The 18,964-nt window shown below is 37.2% G+C and overlaps 6 protein-coding genes across 6 annotated transcripts, besides 28 other annotated features; 2 read left to right on the forward strand and 4 right to left on the reverse strand.

Moving 5' to 3' along the window:
- Positions 1–4: 4 nt before the first annotated feature.
- TA15485 (uncharacterized protein) lies at positions 5–4,810 on the reverse strand (the record flags this gene model as incomplete). Its single annotated transcript, XM_946768.1, has 2 exons — positions 5–3,265; positions 3,428–4,810. The coding sequence occupies 2 exons, from the start codon at positions 4,808–4,810 to the stop codon at positions 5–7; spliced, it is 4,644 nt and encodes a 1,547-aa protein (XP_951861.1).
- Positions 4,250–4,303: a sequence feature (2 probable transmembrane helices predicted for TA15485 by TMHMM2.0 at aa 95-117 and 170-187).
- Positions 4,460–4,528: a sequence feature (2 probable transmembrane helices predicted for TA15485 by TMHMM2.0 at aa 95-117 and 170-187).
- An 86-nt stretch (positions 4,811–4,896) lies between the features above and the next one.
- TA15480 (uncharacterized protein) lies at positions 4,897–5,571 on the reverse strand (the record flags this gene model as incomplete). The annotated part of the gene is made up of 1 exon (XM_946769.1): positions 4,897–5,571. The coding sequence occupies one exon, from the start codon at positions 5,569–5,571 to the stop codon at positions 4,897–4,899; it is 675 nt and encodes a 224-aa protein (XP_951862.1).
- Positions 4,993–5,061: a sequence feature (4 probable transmembrane helices predicted for TA15480 by TMHMM2.0 at aa 7-29, 44-66, 129-151 and 171-193).
- Positions 5,119–5,187: a sequence feature (4 probable transmembrane helices predicted for TA15480 by TMHMM2.0 at aa 7-29, 44-66, 129-151 and 171-193).
- Positions 5,374–5,442: a sequence feature (4 probable transmembrane helices predicted for TA15480 by TMHMM2.0 at aa 7-29, 44-66, 129-151 and 171-193).
- Positions 5,485–5,553: a sequence feature (4 probable transmembrane helices predicted for TA15480 by TMHMM2.0 at aa 7-29, 44-66, 129-151 and 171-193).
- Positions 5,572–5,966: 395 nt separating the features above from the next.
- TA15475 (guanylyl cyclase, putative) lies at positions 5,967–14,614 on the reverse strand (the record flags this gene model as incomplete). Its single annotated transcript, XM_946770.1, has 12 exons — positions 5,967–6,302; positions 6,410–6,504; positions 6,606–6,942; positions 7,021–7,255; positions 7,355–7,644; positions 7,675–7,814; positions 7,893–8,729; positions 8,840–9,520; positions 9,653–10,246; positions 10,301–10,795; positions 10,942–13,728; positions 13,762–14,614. 12 exons carry the CDS (start codon positions 14,612–14,614, stop codon positions 5,967–5,969), a joined length of 7,680 nt encoding a protein of 2,559 aa, XP_951863.1.
- Positions 7,030–7,083: a sequence feature (20 probable transmembrane helices predicted for TA15475 by TMHMM2.0 at aa 122-144, 148-170, 351-373, 393-415, 1141-1163, 1173-1195, 1226-1248, 1263-1285, 1290-1312, 1327-1349, 1457-1479, 1489-1511, 1518-1537, 1552-1574, 1587-1609, 2125-2147, 2160-2182, 2197-2219, 2252-2274 and 2284-2301).
- Positions 7,111–7,179: a sequence feature (20 probable transmembrane helices predicted for TA15475 by TMHMM2.0 at aa 122-144, 148-170, 351-373, 393-415, 1141-1163, 1173-1195, 1226-1248, 1263-1285, 1290-1312, 1327-1349, 1457-1479, 1489-1511, 1518-1537, 1552-1574, 1587-1609, 2125-2147, 2160-2182, 2197-2219, 2252-2274 and 2284-2301).
- Positions 7,375–7,443: a sequence feature (20 probable transmembrane helices predicted for TA15475 by TMHMM2.0 at aa 122-144, 148-170, 351-373, 393-415, 1141-1163, 1173-1195, 1226-1248, 1263-1285, 1290-1312, 1327-1349, 1457-1479, 1489-1511, 1518-1537, 1552-1574, 1587-1609, 2125-2147, 2160-2182, 2197-2219, 2252-2274 and 2284-2301).
- Positions 7,486–7,554: a sequence feature (20 probable transmembrane helices predicted for TA15475 by TMHMM2.0 at aa 122-144, 148-170, 351-373, 393-415, 1141-1163, 1173-1195, 1226-1248, 1263-1285, 1290-1312, 1327-1349, 1457-1479, 1489-1511, 1518-1537, 1552-1574, 1587-1609, 2125-2147, 2160-2182, 2197-2219, 2252-2274 and 2284-2301).
- Positions 7,591–7,644: a sequence feature (20 probable transmembrane helices predicted for TA15475 by TMHMM2.0 at aa 122-144, 148-170, 351-373, 393-415, 1141-1163, 1173-1195, 1226-1248, 1263-1285, 1290-1312, 1327-1349, 1457-1479, 1489-1511, 1518-1537, 1552-1574, 1587-1609, 2125-2147, 2160-2182, 2197-2219, 2252-2274 and 2284-2301).
- Positions 7,675–7,689: a sequence feature (20 probable transmembrane helices predicted for TA15475 by TMHMM2.0 at aa 122-144, 148-170, 351-373, 393-415, 1141-1163, 1173-1195, 1226-1248, 1263-1285, 1290-1312, 1327-1349, 1457-1479, 1489-1511, 1518-1537, 1552-1574, 1587-1609, 2125-2147, 2160-2182, 2197-2219, 2252-2274 and 2284-2301).
- Positions 9,423–9,491: a sequence feature (20 probable transmembrane helices predicted for TA15475 by TMHMM2.0 at aa 122-144, 148-170, 351-373, 393-415, 1141-1163, 1173-1195, 1226-1248, 1263-1285, 1290-1312, 1327-1349, 1457-1479, 1489-1511, 1518-1537, 1552-1574, 1587-1609, 2125-2147, 2160-2182, 2197-2219, 2252-2274 and 2284-2301).
- Positions 9,660–9,728: a sequence feature (20 probable transmembrane helices predicted for TA15475 by TMHMM2.0 at aa 122-144, 148-170, 351-373, 393-415, 1141-1163, 1173-1195, 1226-1248, 1263-1285, 1290-1312, 1327-1349, 1457-1479, 1489-1511, 1518-1537, 1552-1574, 1587-1609, 2125-2147, 2160-2182, 2197-2219, 2252-2274 and 2284-2301).
- Positions 9,771–9,830: a sequence feature (20 probable transmembrane helices predicted for TA15475 by TMHMM2.0 at aa 122-144, 148-170, 351-373, 393-415, 1141-1163, 1173-1195, 1226-1248, 1263-1285, 1290-1312, 1327-1349, 1457-1479, 1489-1511, 1518-1537, 1552-1574, 1587-1609, 2125-2147, 2160-2182, 2197-2219, 2252-2274 and 2284-2301).
- Positions 9,849–9,917: a sequence feature (20 probable transmembrane helices predicted for TA15475 by TMHMM2.0 at aa 122-144, 148-170, 351-373, 393-415, 1141-1163, 1173-1195, 1226-1248, 1263-1285, 1290-1312, 1327-1349, 1457-1479, 1489-1511, 1518-1537, 1552-1574, 1587-1609, 2125-2147, 2160-2182, 2197-2219, 2252-2274 and 2284-2301).
- Positions 9,945–10,013: a sequence feature (20 probable transmembrane helices predicted for TA15475 by TMHMM2.0 at aa 122-144, 148-170, 351-373, 393-415, 1141-1163, 1173-1195, 1226-1248, 1263-1285, 1290-1312, 1327-1349, 1457-1479, 1489-1511, 1518-1537, 1552-1574, 1587-1609, 2125-2147, 2160-2182, 2197-2219, 2252-2274 and 2284-2301).
- Positions 10,389–10,457: a sequence feature (20 probable transmembrane helices predicted for TA15475 by TMHMM2.0 at aa 122-144, 148-170, 351-373, 393-415, 1141-1163, 1173-1195, 1226-1248, 1263-1285, 1290-1312, 1327-1349, 1457-1479, 1489-1511, 1518-1537, 1552-1574, 1587-1609, 2125-2147, 2160-2182, 2197-2219, 2252-2274 and 2284-2301).
- Positions 10,500–10,568: a sequence feature (20 probable transmembrane helices predicted for TA15475 by TMHMM2.0 at aa 122-144, 148-170, 351-373, 393-415, 1141-1163, 1173-1195, 1226-1248, 1263-1285, 1290-1312, 1327-1349, 1457-1479, 1489-1511, 1518-1537, 1552-1574, 1587-1609, 2125-2147, 2160-2182, 2197-2219, 2252-2274 and 2284-2301).
- Positions 10,581–10,649: a sequence feature (20 probable transmembrane helices predicted for TA15475 by TMHMM2.0 at aa 122-144, 148-170, 351-373, 393-415, 1141-1163, 1173-1195, 1226-1248, 1263-1285, 1290-1312, 1327-1349, 1457-1479, 1489-1511, 1518-1537, 1552-1574, 1587-1609, 2125-2147, 2160-2182, 2197-2219, 2252-2274 and 2284-2301).
- Positions 10,692–10,760: a sequence feature (20 probable transmembrane helices predicted for TA15475 by TMHMM2.0 at aa 122-144, 148-170, 351-373, 393-415, 1141-1163, 1173-1195, 1226-1248, 1263-1285, 1290-1312, 1327-1349, 1457-1479, 1489-1511, 1518-1537, 1552-1574, 1587-1609, 2125-2147, 2160-2182, 2197-2219, 2252-2274 and 2284-2301).
- Positions 10,997–11,065: a sequence feature (20 probable transmembrane helices predicted for TA15475 by TMHMM2.0 at aa 122-144, 148-170, 351-373, 393-415, 1141-1163, 1173-1195, 1226-1248, 1263-1285, 1290-1312, 1327-1349, 1457-1479, 1489-1511, 1518-1537, 1552-1574, 1587-1609, 2125-2147, 2160-2182, 2197-2219, 2252-2274 and 2284-2301).
- Positions 11,093–11,161: a sequence feature (20 probable transmembrane helices predicted for TA15475 by TMHMM2.0 at aa 122-144, 148-170, 351-373, 393-415, 1141-1163, 1173-1195, 1226-1248, 1263-1285, 1290-1312, 1327-1349, 1457-1479, 1489-1511, 1518-1537, 1552-1574, 1587-1609, 2125-2147, 2160-2182, 2197-2219, 2252-2274 and 2284-2301).
- Positions 13,337–13,405: a sequence feature (20 probable transmembrane helices predicted for TA15475 by TMHMM2.0 at aa 122-144, 148-170, 351-373, 393-415, 1141-1163, 1173-1195, 1226-1248, 1263-1285, 1290-1312, 1327-1349, 1457-1479, 1489-1511, 1518-1537, 1552-1574, 1587-1609, 2125-2147, 2160-2182, 2197-2219, 2252-2274 and 2284-2301).
- Positions 13,463–13,531: a sequence feature (20 probable transmembrane helices predicted for TA15475 by TMHMM2.0 at aa 122-144, 148-170, 351-373, 393-415, 1141-1163, 1173-1195, 1226-1248, 1263-1285, 1290-1312, 1327-1349, 1457-1479, 1489-1511, 1518-1537, 1552-1574, 1587-1609, 2125-2147, 2160-2182, 2197-2219, 2252-2274 and 2284-2301).
- Positions 14,105–14,173: a sequence feature (20 probable transmembrane helices predicted for TA15475 by TMHMM2.0 at aa 122-144, 148-170, 351-373, 393-415, 1141-1163, 1173-1195, 1226-1248, 1263-1285, 1290-1312, 1327-1349, 1457-1479, 1489-1511, 1518-1537, 1552-1574, 1587-1609, 2125-2147, 2160-2182, 2197-2219, 2252-2274 and 2284-2301).
- Positions 14,183–14,251: a sequence feature (20 probable transmembrane helices predicted for TA15475 by TMHMM2.0 at aa 122-144, 148-170, 351-373, 393-415, 1141-1163, 1173-1195, 1226-1248, 1263-1285, 1290-1312, 1327-1349, 1457-1479, 1489-1511, 1518-1537, 1552-1574, 1587-1609, 2125-2147, 2160-2182, 2197-2219, 2252-2274 and 2284-2301).
- A 783-nt stretch (positions 14,615–15,397) lies between the features above and the next one.
- Positions 15,398–16,529, forward strand: TA15470 (uncharacterized protein; the record flags this gene model as incomplete). The annotated part of the gene is made up of 4 exons (XM_946771.1): positions 15,398–15,595; positions 15,667–15,861; positions 15,927–16,355; positions 16,386–16,529. 4 exons carry the CDS (start codon positions 15,398–15,400, stop codon positions 16,527–16,529), a joined length of 966 nt encoding a protein of 321 aa, XP_951864.1.
- Positions 16,519–17,775, reverse strand: TA15465 (uncharacterized protein; the record flags this gene model as incomplete). Its single annotated transcript, XM_946772.1, has 5 exons — positions 16,519–16,993; positions 17,032–17,138; positions 17,175–17,427; positions 17,461–17,543; positions 17,665–17,775. 5 exons carry the CDS (start codon positions 17,773–17,775, stop codon positions 16,519–16,521), a joined length of 1,029 nt encoding a protein of 342 aa, XP_951865.1.
- A 188-nt stretch (positions 17,776–17,963) lies between these two features.
- Positions 17,964–18,896, forward strand: TA15460 (uncharacterized protein; the record flags this gene model as incomplete). The annotated part of the gene is made up of 7 exons (XM_946773.1): positions 17,964–18,067; positions 18,097–18,136; positions 18,180–18,287; positions 18,317–18,361; positions 18,392–18,475; positions 18,506–18,560; positions 18,592–18,896. The coding sequence occupies 7 exons, from the start codon at positions 17,964–17,966 to the stop codon at positions 18,894–18,896; spliced, it is 741 nt and encodes a 246-aa protein (XP_951866.1).
- Positions 18,609–18,677: a sequence feature (1 probable transmembrane helix predicted for TA15460 by TMHMM2.0 at aa 152-174).
- Positions 18,897–18,964: the final 68 nt, after the last annotated feature.

Raw genomic sequence — 18,964 nt, forward strand, 5'->3', positions numbered from 1 at the left:
ATGTCTACCTTCCTAACCATTGTATTTTATATGTGCCATTAAAGTCATTTTGATCAAAGGTGTCACTATTGATGGAGGTGGCAATTAGAATATTACCACTACTATCAGTGTATGTAAGTGTTCCATTGATACCACCTGACAGGTTGAGAGTACTGCCGTTGCTGAGGGTCAGAATGTCTTTGGTACCAGCCTTGAGTTCTAGTGTGAGTTCGGTAGGTTTACCATCAGTATCAGGTTCGGCAGTGAGTTTGAGTGTCTGATGTTGACCTCTGGGACCAATAATTACAGTACCTTTAGGAAGACCCGTTTGAGTGAGACCACTGTTGCTGGTGAAGGTTAGGTCATGATCTTTTTTGAGATTTTGTTCTAGAGTAGTTTGACCACCAGTAGGTGTGACTGTCTTTGTGGTGGTTATTGTACCAGTGGCCTTGAGAGTACTCCTAGTACTGGTTTGTGTGAGGGTAACTTCGGCGAGAGTTAGTTTAAGGTTGATTTTGACATCACTAGCTTGACCTTTGATACTATTGATGGTATCTTTTTGCTCTTCAGGGACAGTATATTTGACTTCTTGAACAGCACCATCACCATTTTGGAGTTTAAGAGTATGACTACCAGTAAGGTCAGTGAGGTTGAGAGAGGCTTGGGTAATGGTAGTATTAATCCCGAATGAGTGACTGCCACCCCAGTAACAGCAAAGAGTATCTTGATGATTGACATGGAACTCCATGTGATCATACTTTGGATTGGTGATATTGGCGCCGGCGGTGCTGGTGAGAGTTCCTTTGCCGCCGAGACTAACATTGGATGTTTCTAGACCACCTTTGAGGTTCAGAGGACCGGTGAGGGTTCCAGGTGAGGTGACAGTGATTTTACCTGTGAGGGTGGTAGTAGTACCACTACCTTGGGGAGTGATTGTGAGGGTTAGAGTGTCACCAGGAACGAGATCGGTTTCTTTCTCGAGTATGTCAGCACCAGCGGGGAGACTAGCAACTTTGTCTTTGGGTCCTTTGGTGATCTCTGCTTTGGCACTATTGAGATTAGTGGTGGCAATTGTTGTGAGGTTGATATTGTGTTCACCAGTATCTTTGAGAGCTGTAGCAGAAGTCTTGGTGTGGGTTAGGGATAGGTTAGCTGTGGCCTCAAAACCGTTACCAGTACTAGCGTTGGTGATACATACAGGTATTAGTGAGAGTCCGCTGAGTTTGACCTTACCGGTGGCACTGGTTCCTACACTAATTTTAGATTTGGTAACTAGATCAGGTTTATAGGTAAGAGCACGTTTATTATCACTGGCGAGACTGAAGTTACTATTTTGGAGAGCAGTAAGAGTAGCAGAAGACAGGGTTAGAGTACCAGTGACTGTGACACCAGAACCATCAGTAGCATCTTCGAAGGTGAGACTTCCGGAGCTAGTTACATCACCACTGAATCTTAGACCACTCGAGAGATTTCCACCATTGGTGATTGTGATCTTACCAGTGAGGGTGAGACTCTTATCACCAGCAGTGGCAGTACCTTCGAGATTTAGAGTGTCATTGGACTGGAGTCCAGTACCGGTCTTGAGTTTCGCACCGTCTTTGGTGAGTTTAGTGATATTGATGGTAACCGGATCAGTTATGGTTGTGAGATCATGTTCATCTGATGTGATTTCCATGGTTGCAGTACCACTAAGGCCACCACAAGTTATATTGATACCTTTAATAGCAAGATCTTTAGGATCTTTGGCGTTGAGACTTTCACCTCCTATGGATACATCGATATTGCTACTACCATTAGCGAGGGTTAGAGTTCCATCTAGAAGACCTGCCAGAGTTATGCTTTCTCCAAGAGATCCTGGACTAGTAACCATTATGGTACCTTCAATCGTAACATCAGGATTAGCAGAACCACTGAGTGTTAGTATGTCGCCAGCCTCGAGCTGAGTATTGATCTGGAGTTGGGCACCTTTCCTGAGAGTACCTTCGTTGATTGAGGTTATGGGACCATTATGCTCAGCACCACCATGTTTGGTGGCTTTGATTGTGGCAACAGCTTTGAGACCACCAGTTGCGTTGATAGTAGTATTATGAAGATATAGTTTAGCACTACTCTGACTAGCACCAATGGTAAAAAAACTAGAACTGGTATCAGAAGCAGCCGTGATAGTACTGTAGGCATTCTGATCGATTTCGATTTTAGAACCATCACTCTTGATTGTTCCATTAGTCTCGAGTGAGAGGGATTCACCTACACCTGTACGATTAGGACCTCCACTAAAGGTGAGTGTAGAGCCTATTTGTTGTTGTTGTTTATTGGTGACCACTATAGTACCTGAAAGTTTGACATTAGTGCCTCTGGCACTATCAGGTTGTGTGATCTCGCCATTGGCATCAAGGGATAGCTTATCACCAACAGTGAGTTGGGTAGTGGTTTGGAGTTCAATGGGTTTACCTTTCTCATCTAACTTCTTGATAGAACCACTGATTTTACTGATTTCAAGTTTTCCACTAACAGGGAGTTGTTTGAAGTTGACATTACCATCAGTACTAGTTACAGTTATACTGGCACTAGATCTAAAATTACTGCCACCAGTACCAGTTAGAGTGACAGCATTCTCAGTGAGAGACTTAAGGGATTCTAGAGCAGTCCCTGTCAATTTGATAGTACTACTACCACTGATTGAGACAGGGCCAGAATTGTTGGTACCCTCGGGTGTTATTGAACCACCTAGGCCCTCACTGCTGGGATCATTATCAGGGTCTGGACTTAAAGTGAGTGCTTGGTCTCCAAGAGGCTGACCAGAGGAGGTTACATCGACAGTAGCTTTAATGGTAACTTCTGAACCATTAAGACCAGGAGGATTAGAGATTGTACCAGTGGCTAGAATGTATAGCTTAGTATCCTTAGTTAGTGTTTCATCAATTTTGAAATCTTTGAGATTTTCAGGGGTAGGAGGCTTCTCAGGATCATCGTATTTCTTGATAGTTCCTCCATCGGAGAGTGTGATTGTAACATTACTAGGACTTTCGAGTGCTTTTAAACTAGCAGCACCTACAGTGATAGTGATAGTACCACTAGACTGAAATCCAGTAGTACTATTATTGAGAGTAACGTTAAAGGTAAGACTAGTATTACGAGTAGTACCATAGGCATCAACACCGAATGGACCTGGAAGAACTCCGAATCTGAACATGTTAGGATTGTCTTCTCCATGTTTCAGAATTTGGTATCTAGTGTGTAGTGCAGACAGTATATGAATACAACGGCAAGCATATCTGAAGAGGAACTAGAATTGTAAATATATTCCAATACCAGGCCATTGGATTATTGGTCCAAGTATATTGTTTACCCCAAATATAACAGTTACCTAGTGACCGGAATGAAGTTCAGAGAAGTCGTTGCGGTCAGTAGTGATTGTAGTTGGAGCAGAATTACTTTTAAGAGTAACCTCATTATTGGTGACTTTGTAGGCGCCCAGACTAAATGGAAATGGAGGTCCTGTGAGAGTTTTACCATTAGCACCATTAACGGTGAGTTGGGCACTATTGGCAACTTTGAGTTTGAGTGTAATAAGAGTATCCTGTTTGATTGTAACTGTACCTGAACTTAGCTGAAGACTAGCTGTGAGAGTTCCAATATTGGTTAGTCTATATGGAAAATCATCACCATTGAGGGTAATGTTAGAGACACTCAGATTTCCACCGGCTAGAGTATATGGACCATTAGAACTATCACCTTCGGCATCACCATCGACAGTGATTGTGGCACCTTGAGTTTTGAGAGTCAGAGTGAGATTAGTGGTGTTGAGTTTCGCACTTTCGATTTGAGTAGTCAGGGTGGCAACTGTGGTACTACTGCATACACCAAGTATATTTGGAGCATCACTACCACCAGTAGTAGTAAAAGTAGTAGGAGCAGTCTCAGTACAGTTACCATCTTTAACAGTACCAGTTTCAATTTTAACCTTATCCTTATCAATAGTAGTAGCCTTATCCTCATTAGTCTGGGCAACAAAACAACTTAATAAGTAGCTGTGTGATTCTTTATAATGAAGTGAATATATGAATACAATGGCAAGTGCGATCTTAAGTGGAATCAGAATATCAAAGAAGTGCCATATCCAAGCATGAACAACAGCATTAGCTTCAGCATCGGTGTTGCATTCTTGTGATGATTCTTTGGGTACGTGTTTGGATGCGTATTGTTTCCATCCTCCAAACCCATTTTTAGGATTCCTATCTCCATGGTATACGAAATTAGTTTTGGGAGACCAGACTGACCACATAGTCATAATGGATGGAATAATAATGCACCAGAACTTCCAACGTTTCATCAAAATGAGTTTTCCAAGTTTGGCATTCTCGCCAGCGTTTTGTTCTTGTGAGTGGTCTAGCTGTAAGTCTGTCTTGTTATCGGCAGTGAGTTTCTGAATTAGGTCCACAAGATTACCCATTAGCATGCTGGGTAGACTAGTGATATATACAAACAATAATATAACATAGGTGAGGAAGTTTAACCACTGGGTGACTATGGAGGGAATTATGATCCAGTTGAACTTATGTTTTCTGGGAGTTTTGAAGTCTTTGCTGCCGGTGTAGAGATTTTCACCGTTGGCGTTGGTGTCTTTGGTGACGAGATTGCCATAGTGGCTGTCCCAGTTGGCTTTTTTGAAGGCTTGGGCATTAGCAACACTGAGATCACTCTTGAGTTCAGTTGCTGCAGTATTTAGCCCTCCGGCTGGACCTGAAAGTGTACCATTAGTATTAGCAGCCTTAAGATTTGTGGCCATACCCTGTATTTGGTCTTCAGATGAAATACTAAACCATAACATATTCACACACCAATCTAATCCCAATTAGTAAAACCACCTAACAACTAATATATTATGCATAACATATAGTATATATGGTAATAAAATTAGCGACGTGATTTCTTGAATTTATTGTAGGAAAGAGATCCTACAAGAACTAAGGATCCAGCCAAGTGTAAAGGTGTAAAAAATGACTCGTAAGCCCAGTAGTATACAAGAAGCACAAATAGATATGAGGGTAGTAGTACAAGGGGTAATGCGAGATTGAATCCCAAATGTTTGAGGAGATTTTTGAAATATTTTACAGCAAACAATAGGGTAAGTGATAGAAGAGTTAAGAGTAAAAGCCTAACCGAAACCATGACACCAAAGAATCCAAAAACATAAAAGTAACTAAGGGGTCGTTTTAAAAGAGTCCAATAGAGTTTGTAAAACCATGCTACAAATCTTTTAAAAGCCATTACAGTACTATTGGGTAAAGGGCCTAAAACAGATTCCAAAGAATTGTCACCTAAAAGAGGATAACAGTGAAGATAGAACTTTGAGGGGAGGCCCTTGTAGAATAACATCTTGGCCAGAAACTGTCCTAAATAACTGAAGAGAGTCAAAAATAGGGCAAAAGTGTCATTGTTATAAAGGTATAGAACATATTCGTATAACTTTCTGGATAAAAAGGTAGCAAAAGAATTATTGCATCCTTCGAAGGTGAACCCAAATAAGAACAAAAATAGGGTGGCAAACAGGAGGTTAGTTGCCAGAAAACAGTACCTTTTACAATTCATTTCAAATATCGAGTCAAAAAGAAAAATGTGCAAAGTTTTAAACAAAATGTGTAGTTAATATTGAATGTGTAAACCGCACATCTTAGGCATTTTGATGGATTTGGGTAGAATGAGGGGTTTCAAAACACTTGAGCAATAAAAGTGTTTTTGAAAGTTCGAGAGGTGTGAAATTGTGAAAGAAAGGAGTGAATCTAGAGTACTCAGAAAACAAGTGTAAGGGATGAGGAAATGGGGCACGAACTTTAAGAATTTTTGGATTTTCGGGCAATTTTAGCTTACTCTCCAGCAATAAACGTAGAGAATCTAAATAATCATATAATTGTGCGTATAAAAAATTACTTTGCTCCGCTTCACTCAGTTTCAGAAACTGACTATATATATATCTCACTTTCGCGCTACACATTGCCGACATCTGCAAAGTTCAGGTGAGAAAAGTATGTCTTTTGCAGACCTTCCTTCGCTTTATTTCTGATGATAAAGCTTTTGATGGTTTTGTCGATGATGTTAATATCTTTGTGATGCTCGAACTTGAACCTGTTGGGGAAATGTTGTGATATTATATCCCGAAACTTCTCCGAAACGCAAACCTCGCCTGGAACTCCGTTACTCTCAATCATATTCGCAGTGTAAACGTCAGTGCCCCAAACGTCATACCTAAGTCTCCCTGATCCAATAACTCCTCCAATACAACTTCCATAATGTAACCCTATCCTCATCTTCAAATCCGGTATCTGATAACAAATTAATCCCATATTATACAATTTTAATTAGCAATATTTATAGTATATAATAGTATTAATTAGATATAACTGTAGAATAATAGTAATATGGTAGTTACGTTGAAAATTTTGCTAGTTTCGTCAATTATGTGTATCATAGAGTAAGCCATTAACAAGATATTCTCCAAATCCTTTATCCTCATGTCCTGATTATCTAAACAACTAATTACCAAACTATCAACTTAGTATTTGTTAGAAATGTGTAAAACTAAATGATATAACTTTGAATAAGCTAAGAATTGTGTAGAGGCGAACCTATGACTTTTGGTTCTGAGATTGCCACATAAGCATCTCCAATGGTGCAGAGTTTATAAAGGTTAAAATTAGTAGTGTTTCTGTCAAAGTTTGCAAAGAGTTTTTGAAGAAGTGCAATGACTTCGGAAGGGTCAACAGATTCCGCCCATTTAGTAAAGCCAACGATGTCAGAGAATAGAAATGACATGTGTTCGTGAATGTAACACATTTTCAGTCTCTCGAGCTTAAACTCCTCCAGAATACTCTTTGGTAACATTTCACCCAATATCTGATTTATTCTAGTTTCAATCATATATGCCTTCTCATTTGTATAATATTTCTTGCGATCAATTGATTCCTATTACATGATACAGTTACATAATATTGACTATTCTAACTACTAATTGTGTATAATTTCAGTAAATAACAATAATACTTTGCAGTGAGCCGATAATAAGTTGAATAAAATGCATATTGGTATAGTGAAGAGTGCCGTTACGGTGTTTTCGTTGTTTTGGACTGAGGATGAGATGAAGGTCATTGACAGGACCAGAAATAGAGAATCGATAAGCAAACAGTTTTGAAAGAGCATTCCGGTGCTGTGATGTAAAAGAATCAAGTAAAAGTAAAACTCAACACTGTCACTATTCAGCCATAAATTATAATCGATACTACAACCATTATTATATTGTGGTATTATAGTATCCTAGCTAGGGCTATTTCATAACCCAACCAGGGTATTTTATATAACTATATGAATAAAAAAATACTGTTCAGTTCGTTTAATTGACCAAGAATTGGAAAGAGCGAATATACAAGTTGCTGAGACGAATAACAGGTTGACGAAGAAGGTACAGATCTTAATCTTCTTATTATCCTCCTTGTTTTGTATGAAGAAGTTGTAGTGGAAAAGCATCCAAAGAATGAAAGACATTAGGATGAAGAAGCACCGGACGGTCCAGTATAGAATGTAATTCAAATACACAATGAGCTTACTGTTATCTTGGACGTAAATCCGAGGCACATTTATGTTAATTATGCTCTGGACTATGAACGTGATCTAAGGAATTATTATCTTAAATGGTCTTACCAGGAAAATAAACAGCGCGTTTTCGTTTATAGAAATGTTATTTACGTTATTGTAAAAGTTATTCCTGTATCGGTCTTCTTGCAACTTATCATTAAACTTCAATAAGATGCTCTCATTCTTTTTCATATGTATTTCATCACCTATTCAATCACATTATTTATATTATTTATATACTAAATAATACTAGTACTAATACTACTAAAAGTAATATTGTTCACCTTCTTTAATTTGATAGAATTGGTCTGATTTTCGTTTCCTATCTTTGGGAGTAGTAAGGCTCGAGACGATACTCGAGCTTCCGATACTCGCAGTGTTTTTCGAAGAACGCATGCTGAACCTGCTTTTGGAGAATGACGAGTGATGTTTGGTGCTAAGTCTGCTGGCGAATCTGCGAGTAAGTCTCATGCTGGTGGACTTGCTCATGAAGGATGGATCCCTCTTGAATTTGAAGCATTTTCTCTTGTGACTTCCGACTGTAAATGAGGAGTAACTGGTGTTAAGAGTGTTGTAATCGTATAAATTATCGTACAAATCATCCTCGTTTCCAACTGCTCTGTTTATGTTCGTTCTCCTATTCTTTATCCTGTTAATTTCCTCATCACTTAGTGACACTTCGGGGCCATTCAATTCTCTACTGCTCAGGGGAACGTTCTCAATAGTCTCACCAGAGGCAGATGAACCGTCTCCGTACGCAGAGGCCGAATAATTCTTCTTGTTGAGCATGTTGTAGTAAATGTCTACTTCGTGGAGATTATTGTTTGAGTTCGTGAAGTTTGGGTAACTGGTCCCAAGTGCCTTTTCCAACAGGTAAGTATTCATCACTCCCTTGCCCTTTACCTCAATCTCTCGGTTAATAAATTCCAATGTCTTATCATTTTTCACAAGCTCGTAAGTGCTCTCGGAAATATGAATTTTACCCACTTCGCCCGTCATCTTCATACGGCTTGCTGTGTTCACAGTGTCCCCAAATAAGGCATACTGCGGCTTCTTGCTTCCCACTAGTCCGCTAATCACATATCCACTGTTTATACCAATTTTCACTCCAATACTTTCATCTACAACCACATTACTACTAAAACTAGAGCAAATTATACTTAGAATACAATTATATAAAATTAGCGAAATATAATAAGAATAACTAAATAAGTTATGGATAAAGTGTTACTATTGTTAAGTTTGATGGTAGTGGCAACTTGAAGCATAGCGATGGACATATCAAGAGAGGATGAAGCTGCTTGAACGTAGGAATCGAACCTGTTGATAATTGTATCAATCGCAATGTCCTTGCTTCTTCTACTTTTCCTACCCAAAGTGGATCTGGATTTTTTGGTCTTCGATTGTCCATTTTCTGAGCTTTCTGATGTCAATCCTAGTGAATTTGTTTGGGAGGAGGCAGAGGTATTTAAGCCCATTGAGGTGAGATATGTCTCGGAGACAGTCTCGATTTTTATGGCGTTAAACTCCTTTGAACACCTGTCGAAAGATAGGAACAGAGTGTCAAGAATTTCCACCAGCCTGTGTGGCTCAATGGTGGCTATCAGCTCCTGGAAGTTATACACGTCTGCGAAAATGACAGTAACATTTTCATGTCTCTCTGCTTCAAACCCGATTGGAATTCCGTTTTCATTAAGCTTTGCGTTAATCATCTTCGAAACAACAATCTTTGGCAGCATCGTGTTCAGAAGCTCGCTCTGCTTCTGTCTGTAATTCAGCACAGAGAACTCCATTATAAAGTTACTTCTGGACTTGTACTCCAAGTCATATCCCACAAATCCGACAAATATGTTTATCCCAACAAACAATGGCAATGTGTGAATATTAGTGCTATTTATCGAGACTAACGTATCTACAAACACAAGTTACACAGTTATCTAATTAAGGAGTTAGGGGTATCATATATATATAACTATTATAACCCTAATGGGATAACTATATAACTCTATATATGGTATCCTGTAAAATTAGTCTAGAAAGATACTTATTGAGAAGATGAGGTTAAGTCCAACTGAGATTATGAAGGGTATTCTGAGGATCACGAAGGTGAAGATAGGGAAGAGTACCGTGTGGAGCCAGGAAGTTGACTTGAGTAGGAACCTGTTTGAGACGTGAAGAATGATCATAAAGGTGACCAGGGAGTAGAGAATGTGGTTGATGAACTTGATGAACAGTCTTTGATTAAAGGAGATTATGATACAGATTATTAGTACAATTTCCAGGAGCAGAGTGGGAACTATGCAGTAGACTACTGGGGTCTTGAACCACCTCTTCTGAACCAAATACTCGACTACGAAACTGCTCAAATAGTACAAGAAAAGCAAAATGAAGATGATCTTGTACCAGTGTCCGTTTTCGTAGTAGTGTTTCTTGTTCTTGTCAAGCCTGTAGTCGGACTCCAGCTGAATGTCCTTGAACCTCAGAGTGTAAATGTTAATAAGCTTGTTTATGTTATTCTCTGTAACTCCGGACTCAAACTTACTAGTCACTCCGTGAATGTTCTTAACCTTAAATGGCCTCGAAACCGGCATCAAATTCTTTATGTTAATGTTCTTGAAGTTGAATGTGCTTTTGATATCTACAAATCATTAAACTACTGTACACTTATAATTAAAAATGGCTAGACAATTACTTTTAAAGTTGATCGTGTTGTTATTGTTGATGATGTAGAGTTTGATGTGCTTGATCAGATTCGGCAGAATGTAAAGCTGAAGCAGGTTCGAGAGGATGTTTAAGATGACTGTGAAGGTGATCCACACTGGAATTAAGATGTAAAACGGCACGATTCTGAGTATTTGGTACGACGAGAGCCTCAAAGAACGCCTGCTGGAAAAATATATTATCCCGAGATACAGCGGGGCTGACACCAGATAGTACACTACACTGATGAACCTGAAGAGTTTTGTGTTTGGAGTGTAATTTATCAAGAGCTTCGTGTTGAAGATTATTATTGAGGACACACTAATCAACAGACCAAAGGTTCTGTTACTTATAACCTCACTTTTGTATATGTTATCGTTGCTTATCACCAGCAGATGCAAGGGTAAATAATTTACAAATGAACCCAAAATCCCCTCCAGCATCCAATACAAACTATTATTTATATTCAAATACATTCTTCTCCTACCTGTAAAACCATGTTACAGAGTTATCTAATTAAGGAGTTAGGGGTATTATATATATATATAACTATTCTAAATCTAATGGAATAACTATATAACTCAATATATGGAATCATCTCAACTCCACAACTAATACTATTACTAAAGATACTGATGGTATATAGAATTGAAATGTGGTTATAAATCTCGTATGAAATATCTTGGTAAAAGAGAATGAACATGATGAGGGGGATGAATGTGAAAATGAGGTGATAGAGGATCGTGATCAGTGATCCGTAGAGGTCAAGTCCAACCCAGTTTGTAAAGATTTGGTAATAAAAAATAGGCAGTATAAAGATAAGTCCTTTGTAAATCGTAAAGTAAATTATGAGCGATGTAGACTTGAGCATTCTAGTTCCCTGCTTAAATAAAAGCTCCCTGATGTTACTGAAGCTGTCCACGCAAAAATCACAGTAACCAACTATGTCATTGTTTATCACCAACTTCTCACTATTACCCTCCAGGTTGTCTGAATATATACTTTTTTCCAGGTTCAAATCTTTGCTATCATGATTCCTATTGTTAGAGGTAGTTTCTGAAGATTCTGCAGTATCATTCTTATCAACTGAATCGTGACTGTAATCCTTATCAGCTCCATCATTCTTTTTATCGGGACGAACGTTGTTGTGGGCGTTAAACGAATTTGAAGGTCCGCCAAATTGCATATTTTTTTTATTACCTGATGTATCATCTGACGCTGTGTTTAAAATACAAATTGAAAGGTGAGACTGTTGGAGCATTTGGATGTCGTTTATTCCATCTCCTATTGATAATGTTATGGGAGTGGGAATCATCTTTGTTTTAACCATTTGCACTAGCTGTCCCTTTTGAATTGGGGTTAGAAGACAACCTATCACAACATCCGACGAGCAAGCCATGTTCATGAAAATCTGCTGACCCTTGTTACTTTGCATAATAATCTCCAAGTCTTCAGACTCTATGATCAGGCACAGCTGGTCATTGGTGTTATTCCTCTCCAGGATATACTTGTTGTATATGGTATCAACTAGCATGTCAATTTTATCGGTAACAGTGTCTGTCTCGCTACCCAGGGAATCACTCATTCTCTTGGGCGTGATCATATCAGACAACAAATCCTTGATCTGGATAATGAATATGTTCGTCGGGACCACCAGTAACTTTGTGAGATAACATGTTTGTATTGTGGCCTCCTTGTTATCACCAGTCAGTACCCAAATCCTAATACCTGAATCCATCAGCAAGTCTATGGTTTTCACTATATTTCTGTGTATTTCATCGCGGAACATTATAATTCCCAAGTAATTAACATCCCTCTCAAATCTTGTGCACAACTCGTCCAAACCCTCCCTGTTCATGAGAACCGACGACTCGTATTCGAGCACCTCAGTGGAGGTCAACGACCTGTATCCACAAATTATAACCCTGTATCCGAATATGGAGTTCTTTTTAAGTCTGCTTTCTATTGCAACTTTAGTATTTTGGTCATTTATAATCGACAACATTGAATGGGCCTCTCCCTTGATATATAATAAATTCTCGTTATTTTGAACATTTGTCACCAAAACCGACATCCTCTTCCTGGTACTTGTAAACTCGTTCACTGCCAAAATCTCATAATTAACATACTTCCCGTTACAGTTCACCGCAATCTTATCCCTCGTCCTGTTGGACACAAAGTACCCGCAATCGTTGGCCAAATTTACCATGCACTCGTCTTCCTTACTTATACATGTCAAATATTTCCTCTCTTCCAGCTTAATACTCTCTCTATTACTCAGGTTAAACAACTCTTTTGATATGTTTTCGTCATTGATATATGAGACTGTCCCAAAATGTGCTTTACTCTTAGTCTTTTTGTACATCGGCAAATTCTCCACTTCATCATCATCTTCTTCCTCCTCCTCTTCAATTTCTATAGAGTTATCTGCAATATTAGAACTATTCTGGTCGAATTGATCTTCCAGGTTAACGGAATTGGAGTTCTGATCGAACTGTTCCTCAGATCCGTCGATGTGGAACCTATCGAAAGACTTCGTTTTAAAGTGGCTCAATTTGAACGAATATGCTCTTGAATAATTCGACTTGTAGCTTGAAGAGTACGAGTTGTAACTGTCTTCTGAATCCATGTTCAAGCAAGGATTACATATGCACAGCAGTCTCATAAAGTGCTCACTCTCCTCAGTATTCTCCCTCGTTACTTTTCCGTTAACTCTCTCTGGCGAGTGGCCATTAGTCGAGTTCGAGTTGAAAGAACCATGTGAGGGTTGATAGGAGTGTATGAGTTGTTTTGGCGTGAAACTTTTACTGAGAATAGTGACAAGTGTAATTGAGAGGTTATTTGTTGTGAGTGTTCCAGTTTTGTCGGTGAAAATAAAGTCCACAAGCCCAAGCTCTTCGCACAAACCACTATTTAGGGTCCAGGTTCCTCCTGTAACCTCATTTGGAGCCTTTTTGTTAAGATTTTTGATTATGCTTTCGGAGTAGGTGTTGTAAAAGGGTGAATATAGAAGTCTGAGCAGGTCCATTATTGCTGGAAGTGTGGTCGGTATAATGGGAGAGTATAGTACGACGAATCTGAATATTATGAACAGAAGCGAATTTACTGGGCTTTGTAAGTTTTTGCTGAATTTGCCAACTCCTTTCAAAACCGTTACATACCTCACGATGATACTGGTCGTGAGGCATGTAACATAGATGAGGCCCAGGAATATGGATATTCCGTTTATCGTTTGCTCCAGACATCCTATTTTGATTGGCTTTAAAATCCTCAGAAAGTTCTGGCTGGCCTTGGTGTCGGGGCCTGTGTAGACCACAACTGCATATACGTAGCTTGTGTTTCTCAGAATGGATCCTTTCATTATAAAATTATCAACCGTTATGTTGCAGGGCCTTGGATAACCCTTTATCTTCAGTAACCCTATAAAAATTTAAATAAAATAATTATTAATACCTGAAAATTTGTTCATATCAGGACATGGCTTATCGCAAATAATATTACCCTTTAAATTATTATAACTTCGTATCGACGACTCTATTTTAAAGTCCTTTATACTGTACTTTGTTTTAAGGTCTGTTTGCCCGTCTAGGTAACATGCGTCAAGGTACAATGCTCCGTCTGGGTTACTTGTATATAGAACCACGCAATCTGCTGGTACTTGCTCATCACAACTTAGCTTAAGTATGTTCCCAACTGCAACGTCGCCGCTTCTCACGCTAGATAGTTTCCCGTCATTTAACAAAACACACTTTTTGTTGTCAAGGAACCGACCTAAGTTATACCTCTTTTTGAATTCTAGCACGTTTACGAAAATTGACATGAACAATGAAAAGAACAGCGGGACTGCGCTCGAGTACCACGGTGTTCTGGGCACTCCGTAAGGCAAGATGAAGGGTGCAATCACTTGACACAGAAATATAAAAATACTCCACAAGAACGGCAGGCGACGCAAATTGTAGAGCAAAATGAACATAATTTGACTAATGATCGACCATCTTTGTGTGTGATGTTCGTTTCCCAGGAACCTTGACAGATCATCGCTGGTCACTGGATTTATTTTAAGTGTTCTTGTTTCCCATGCTGGTTGTATTTTTGTTCCGAGGTATAAGCTATGTGCCTTGTCAAATGTTTCGGGCCTTTTTCTTACATCATTAAGTCCTGTATAATCATCTCTATTTTTGTTTTGTTTATTAGAGAACGGGAGTTTTTTATAACTGTTGAATGTTTCTTTAGAATCAGTTTTCGATTCTGGAAAACTATAGGATACGTTTTGCGATTTAAACCTCTTGATGGAAGAGTCATCCATTTACTGAAATTTGAAGATTTTACACTTTATTGTACATTAATTTATTAGGAACTCTTAAACGATCTCAATTTGGAAAACAAGGTGAAATGTGTTGGAGAATTTTAACAAATTAGAGAATTCTTTAATACACATTTCATTTATATCAAAATATTTGAATGTTAAGAAAGGGGATGCTAGAAGTATGAAAAAATCTTAAAATTATGCGATATATCTTACAAATTTTAAATTGCTAGTGGTTTTAGAAACCGGGAGAGAACGGAAGAGACAAAAGTTTAAACCCCAAATTTTTTTACTTTACATTAAGGGGATCAATAGAAAAAATTAAAACAAATAGATAGCTGTTTATGGGCATGCATATTTAATCATACAAACTTAAGAAATATATTAGTGAGTATAGCTTCAGGTAGTGATGCCCACAATATTCATATTTATTTCCCCAATATGGTTATCTAATGGAGTTGTAAATTATATTAATTACCTATATAGTTACTAATGGCAAGAATTAAAATAAAAATCCATCAAAATTTTGATTTTGACGAACTTCCAAATTATGACTGTTAGTTACACATTTAGGGAAATCCTGTGTATTTCGAAAGAATACCGAACTTAACTTCCAGATTATTATATTGACATATGGTAGATTAACTTATTACATACTGAACAGATAAATCTTACTGAATATTACACAGGTAGGAATGTAAGATGGGGGTTAATTGATCGATTTACAAAGAATGTAGTTTGATTTTTAGTTATTTTATCTTATTTTCACTTCGGAAATGAATTATGTTGTCTCAAATTTACGATTACGTGATTAGTTTTGTGACTAGAACCTCTCAAGCTCAAAGAATCCTTCTCGACCTTGATCTGGTTGACATCATCTTTTCTTTATTAAAGGATTTGGAGCCGGTCAGTTACAAGGTTCATGACCCGAAAGTTTTAGCTGAGTTCCAGTCCCATTGTGGACAAAATTTGAATCCATATGTATCCTTTAACACTATTTTTTGTGTAAATATGTCATATTAATTTTATGAAAAAGCTTATATTTTCTTTAGATATTTTCTGAAATACAAAGCGGCTCTAAAGAACATGAAAGAATTGCTGATTTAGTCATGAAAAACCTGGAAATAGACCCCAAATATCGCCACCTGGTCCTGGATTCCGTAGTCCAAATGTGTAAATTCTATTCAGACTTAAAGAAATTTGATGAAACTTGTCTAGTAGAAATTTCAGAGAAGAATCATGGCAAGGTAATATACTTATATTGACCCAATTACCCTAACATATTAATAAAAATATATACATATTTGTGTAGCATTTTGAAAAAATTTGGAAAGTACTAGAGAATAGGAAACCCCCGAAATCTTTGCATGTTAGCAAGTCCGACGATGCTAATAGTTGGGGATGTTTAGGGTTCCAAATGCCCTTAACTGATTTTAGGAAAACTGGTTTACTGGGACTTTTGTCCCTAGCATACATGGTAGAAACATACCCTGAAAGTTCTAAAAAAGCCTTAGAGTTGTCTAGGAGGGAACAAAATTGGTTTCCGTTTACACTTACGAGCATTAACGTGACATCTTGGGTGCTGGATTTCTACAATGAAGGGAAACTTAACTGCTTTAGTTACAACAACGACTCCGAACCCCTAGAAACCTTTTATACCCTGCATTCCTATTTCTTCCTAAATTTTGTCAAATTTTTTCTCAATTCAAATCTAAGTAATGATATATTCAATTTTAACAAGGTAAAATATTCAACTATCCCAAATTTTTAGATATCTAAAGAGTACAAAGCTGAACTAAGCAATAAATTTAAAAAAATGGTTAATGAAAATAAATCGCTTAATTTACATGGAAGCAACTTGTTAAAGCTGCTTAAAGAGGAATTAAATGTGTTAGAACTATATGTTACACGTTAACATTCTTTTTAATGTTTATCTTGTTGCATTTATTGTCGCCTTTATAAATACACACTACATTGTCCAGGATAGCTGAATCATCTGGTATGACTATTTTATTATCCTTTACTTTATTATCTGTACAGACTTTACTAATGTTGTCAACTTTGTATAGGCTGGAATAATTGTCAATTAGGTACAAGGTATCTCCTATAAATGAGCACATTTGGGCTGTGAAAGATAATTTGTACATTTGAAAGCCTAATAGTTCTAGTTTGGAAAAACTGAATTTGATAACAAGAATCTCGTCCAAGCAAAGAAGAATTATCAAATTTCCACTAGACTTTAAAAAATAACTTAAACATTTAGTGTTTTCAATGGTAATCTTGTGGACTTCCAAACCTGTTTTAATATCCCAAAACCGTATAGAATCGTCAATAGATAGAGAAAGTAGTAAATCTAAATCCTCCCTTGTATCCAGACAACTAATTGACCTAAAAGGCATAAAATGAAAATCAAATACATTTTGTGTGATAAGTAAATGTCTTTTATTTCGTGTAAATTCGACAGTGAGTTGACGAATATCTTTCCGTCTTTATTTCCAGTAAATAGCAGATCATTGTAAATCAACTACAATGAAGTTGTTAAGGATTATTATATACTTACGGATGATGTTATGGTACTATAATGAGAAAAGGGTATGATTACATCTCCACTGCCACTAGTTAGTTTGTCCCTAGTTGCACTTTCTGATGCTTCGATAGTCTTCTCTTGGTTCAACTGTGTGTCACTATCTCTATTTTTAGAACTTTTGGTAGAATCAAGGCTTAGTTTCAAAATAGAAACATCTCCGAAGAAATCACAGATTATTGCATTGCCCTTAAATAGTGCGATAAATGATATTTTTTTATTAAATTTTCTAAATCAAGAGATTATAAAATAAGAGTCTCACCCAGTTAGTAATACCTTAAAAAAGCTGTCATAAACTGTAAAAATTTTGTTGTCAAAGCCAACCACAACTAAATCGTCGTCGATCTAAATTTTTACATTTTAAATTACACATACGTAAATACTCCTAACAAATTGGTTCTGCTCAGGAAATTGAAACTTCCTGGATAATTTAGATTCTCTAAGTTAACGGTGTGTAAAATTAAACCAACTTGTAATCGAAAACGTATAAAACCGTCCCTGAGCCGTATAAAAGTAAGTCTTTTTGAAGCCAAACTACAGAAGGAGATTTATATATATAACCTTCATCAGATTCCATAGTATATTACAATATATTGACTGAGATTCCAACAATTAAGTGGTGAACAAATTTCAGTGTAGTAATTTTGCCTAGAAAGTAATCTATGGAAACTTAGTTTTTTCATTTCCTTTATTTACTTTATATTCGTAATGCTTCTTACTATCTTGTTTCCCGAATTCTTATGGAATCTTGAAGTTCTGTAAAATATGAGTATCGTAAACAATTTCAAGAATATCGACTATAAATACTGTAATTTAGCAGTTCTCAGTGCTTTTGCACTGTTTCAGTCTTCAAGATGTTTCTTTGAAAGGTAATTTGTCCAGATTTTATTTTTTTTAGAAGTTCTGATAACATCATTGGATCGTACGTTAGCCAGAAGGTTCGTTATATATTAAAAAAATGACTGTAAATTAATAAAACAGAATCAATCTGACAATGGAAGCCTTTCTACAGATAATTATAGAGATTTGAAGCTGAAAAGGTTAGATTCTTATGGATTCTGGGCGATTCTGGAGGATAGAAGCAGAAAGGTAGTATTAAACTCTGATAAAAAATATAGGAATACATTTACATGAAATCTAAGAATCTTAAGGAGGGAATGAATGTAAGAAACAAACTCTGAAATAATGTTCAGAAATTTTTGTCCCTAAAGGAGTTCAAAGATAAGCCCTATTTGCTGAAGAAGAAACTTCTGGGACTCCTTTCAAACCCTTTTAAGGTGAGTTTACACATAAAATAAGCTGTTAAGGAGGCGCAAACATCAGAGTGGATATATACCAAGACCTCAAAAACAACATTCCCAAGTAATACACCAACACTTTAATTACACATCAGGTAACCAGGGGCCAAACACCGCTGGAATCGCTACTTTAACAGTTTTTTTGCTCGGCTTTTTGTGTACAATGCTCTTTGGAGTTTTCAAGTCTGTGGATGTAATTAAAACTCTTGCATGCGTAAACTTCATCAAGACTTGTTGTAAGGAGAACAACAAAGTGACCAAGCTCATCGGCAAGGACCTGTCAATTAAAAGCGTAGAAGGCAAATTAACGAGTAATTACTTCAACGGGGACGTGTTGGTTTCAGGAGATGATAAAAAGCAGTTATTGCTGGTAACTCCAACTGACAATGAAATTTTATAGAATGTAGCAGTGTTTAGAGATTCAAAAAATGTGCCGTTCAAACTAATTACACTAAACATAAAAGAAGT

The sequence above is a fragment of the Theileria annulata genome, chromosome 2, assembly GCF_000003225.4.
Source record: "Theileria annulata chromosome 2, complete sequence, *** SEQUENCING IN PROGRESS ***".
Lineage (NCBI taxonomy): Eukaryota > Apicomplexa > Aconoidasida > Piroplasmida > Theileriidae > Theileria > Theileria annulata.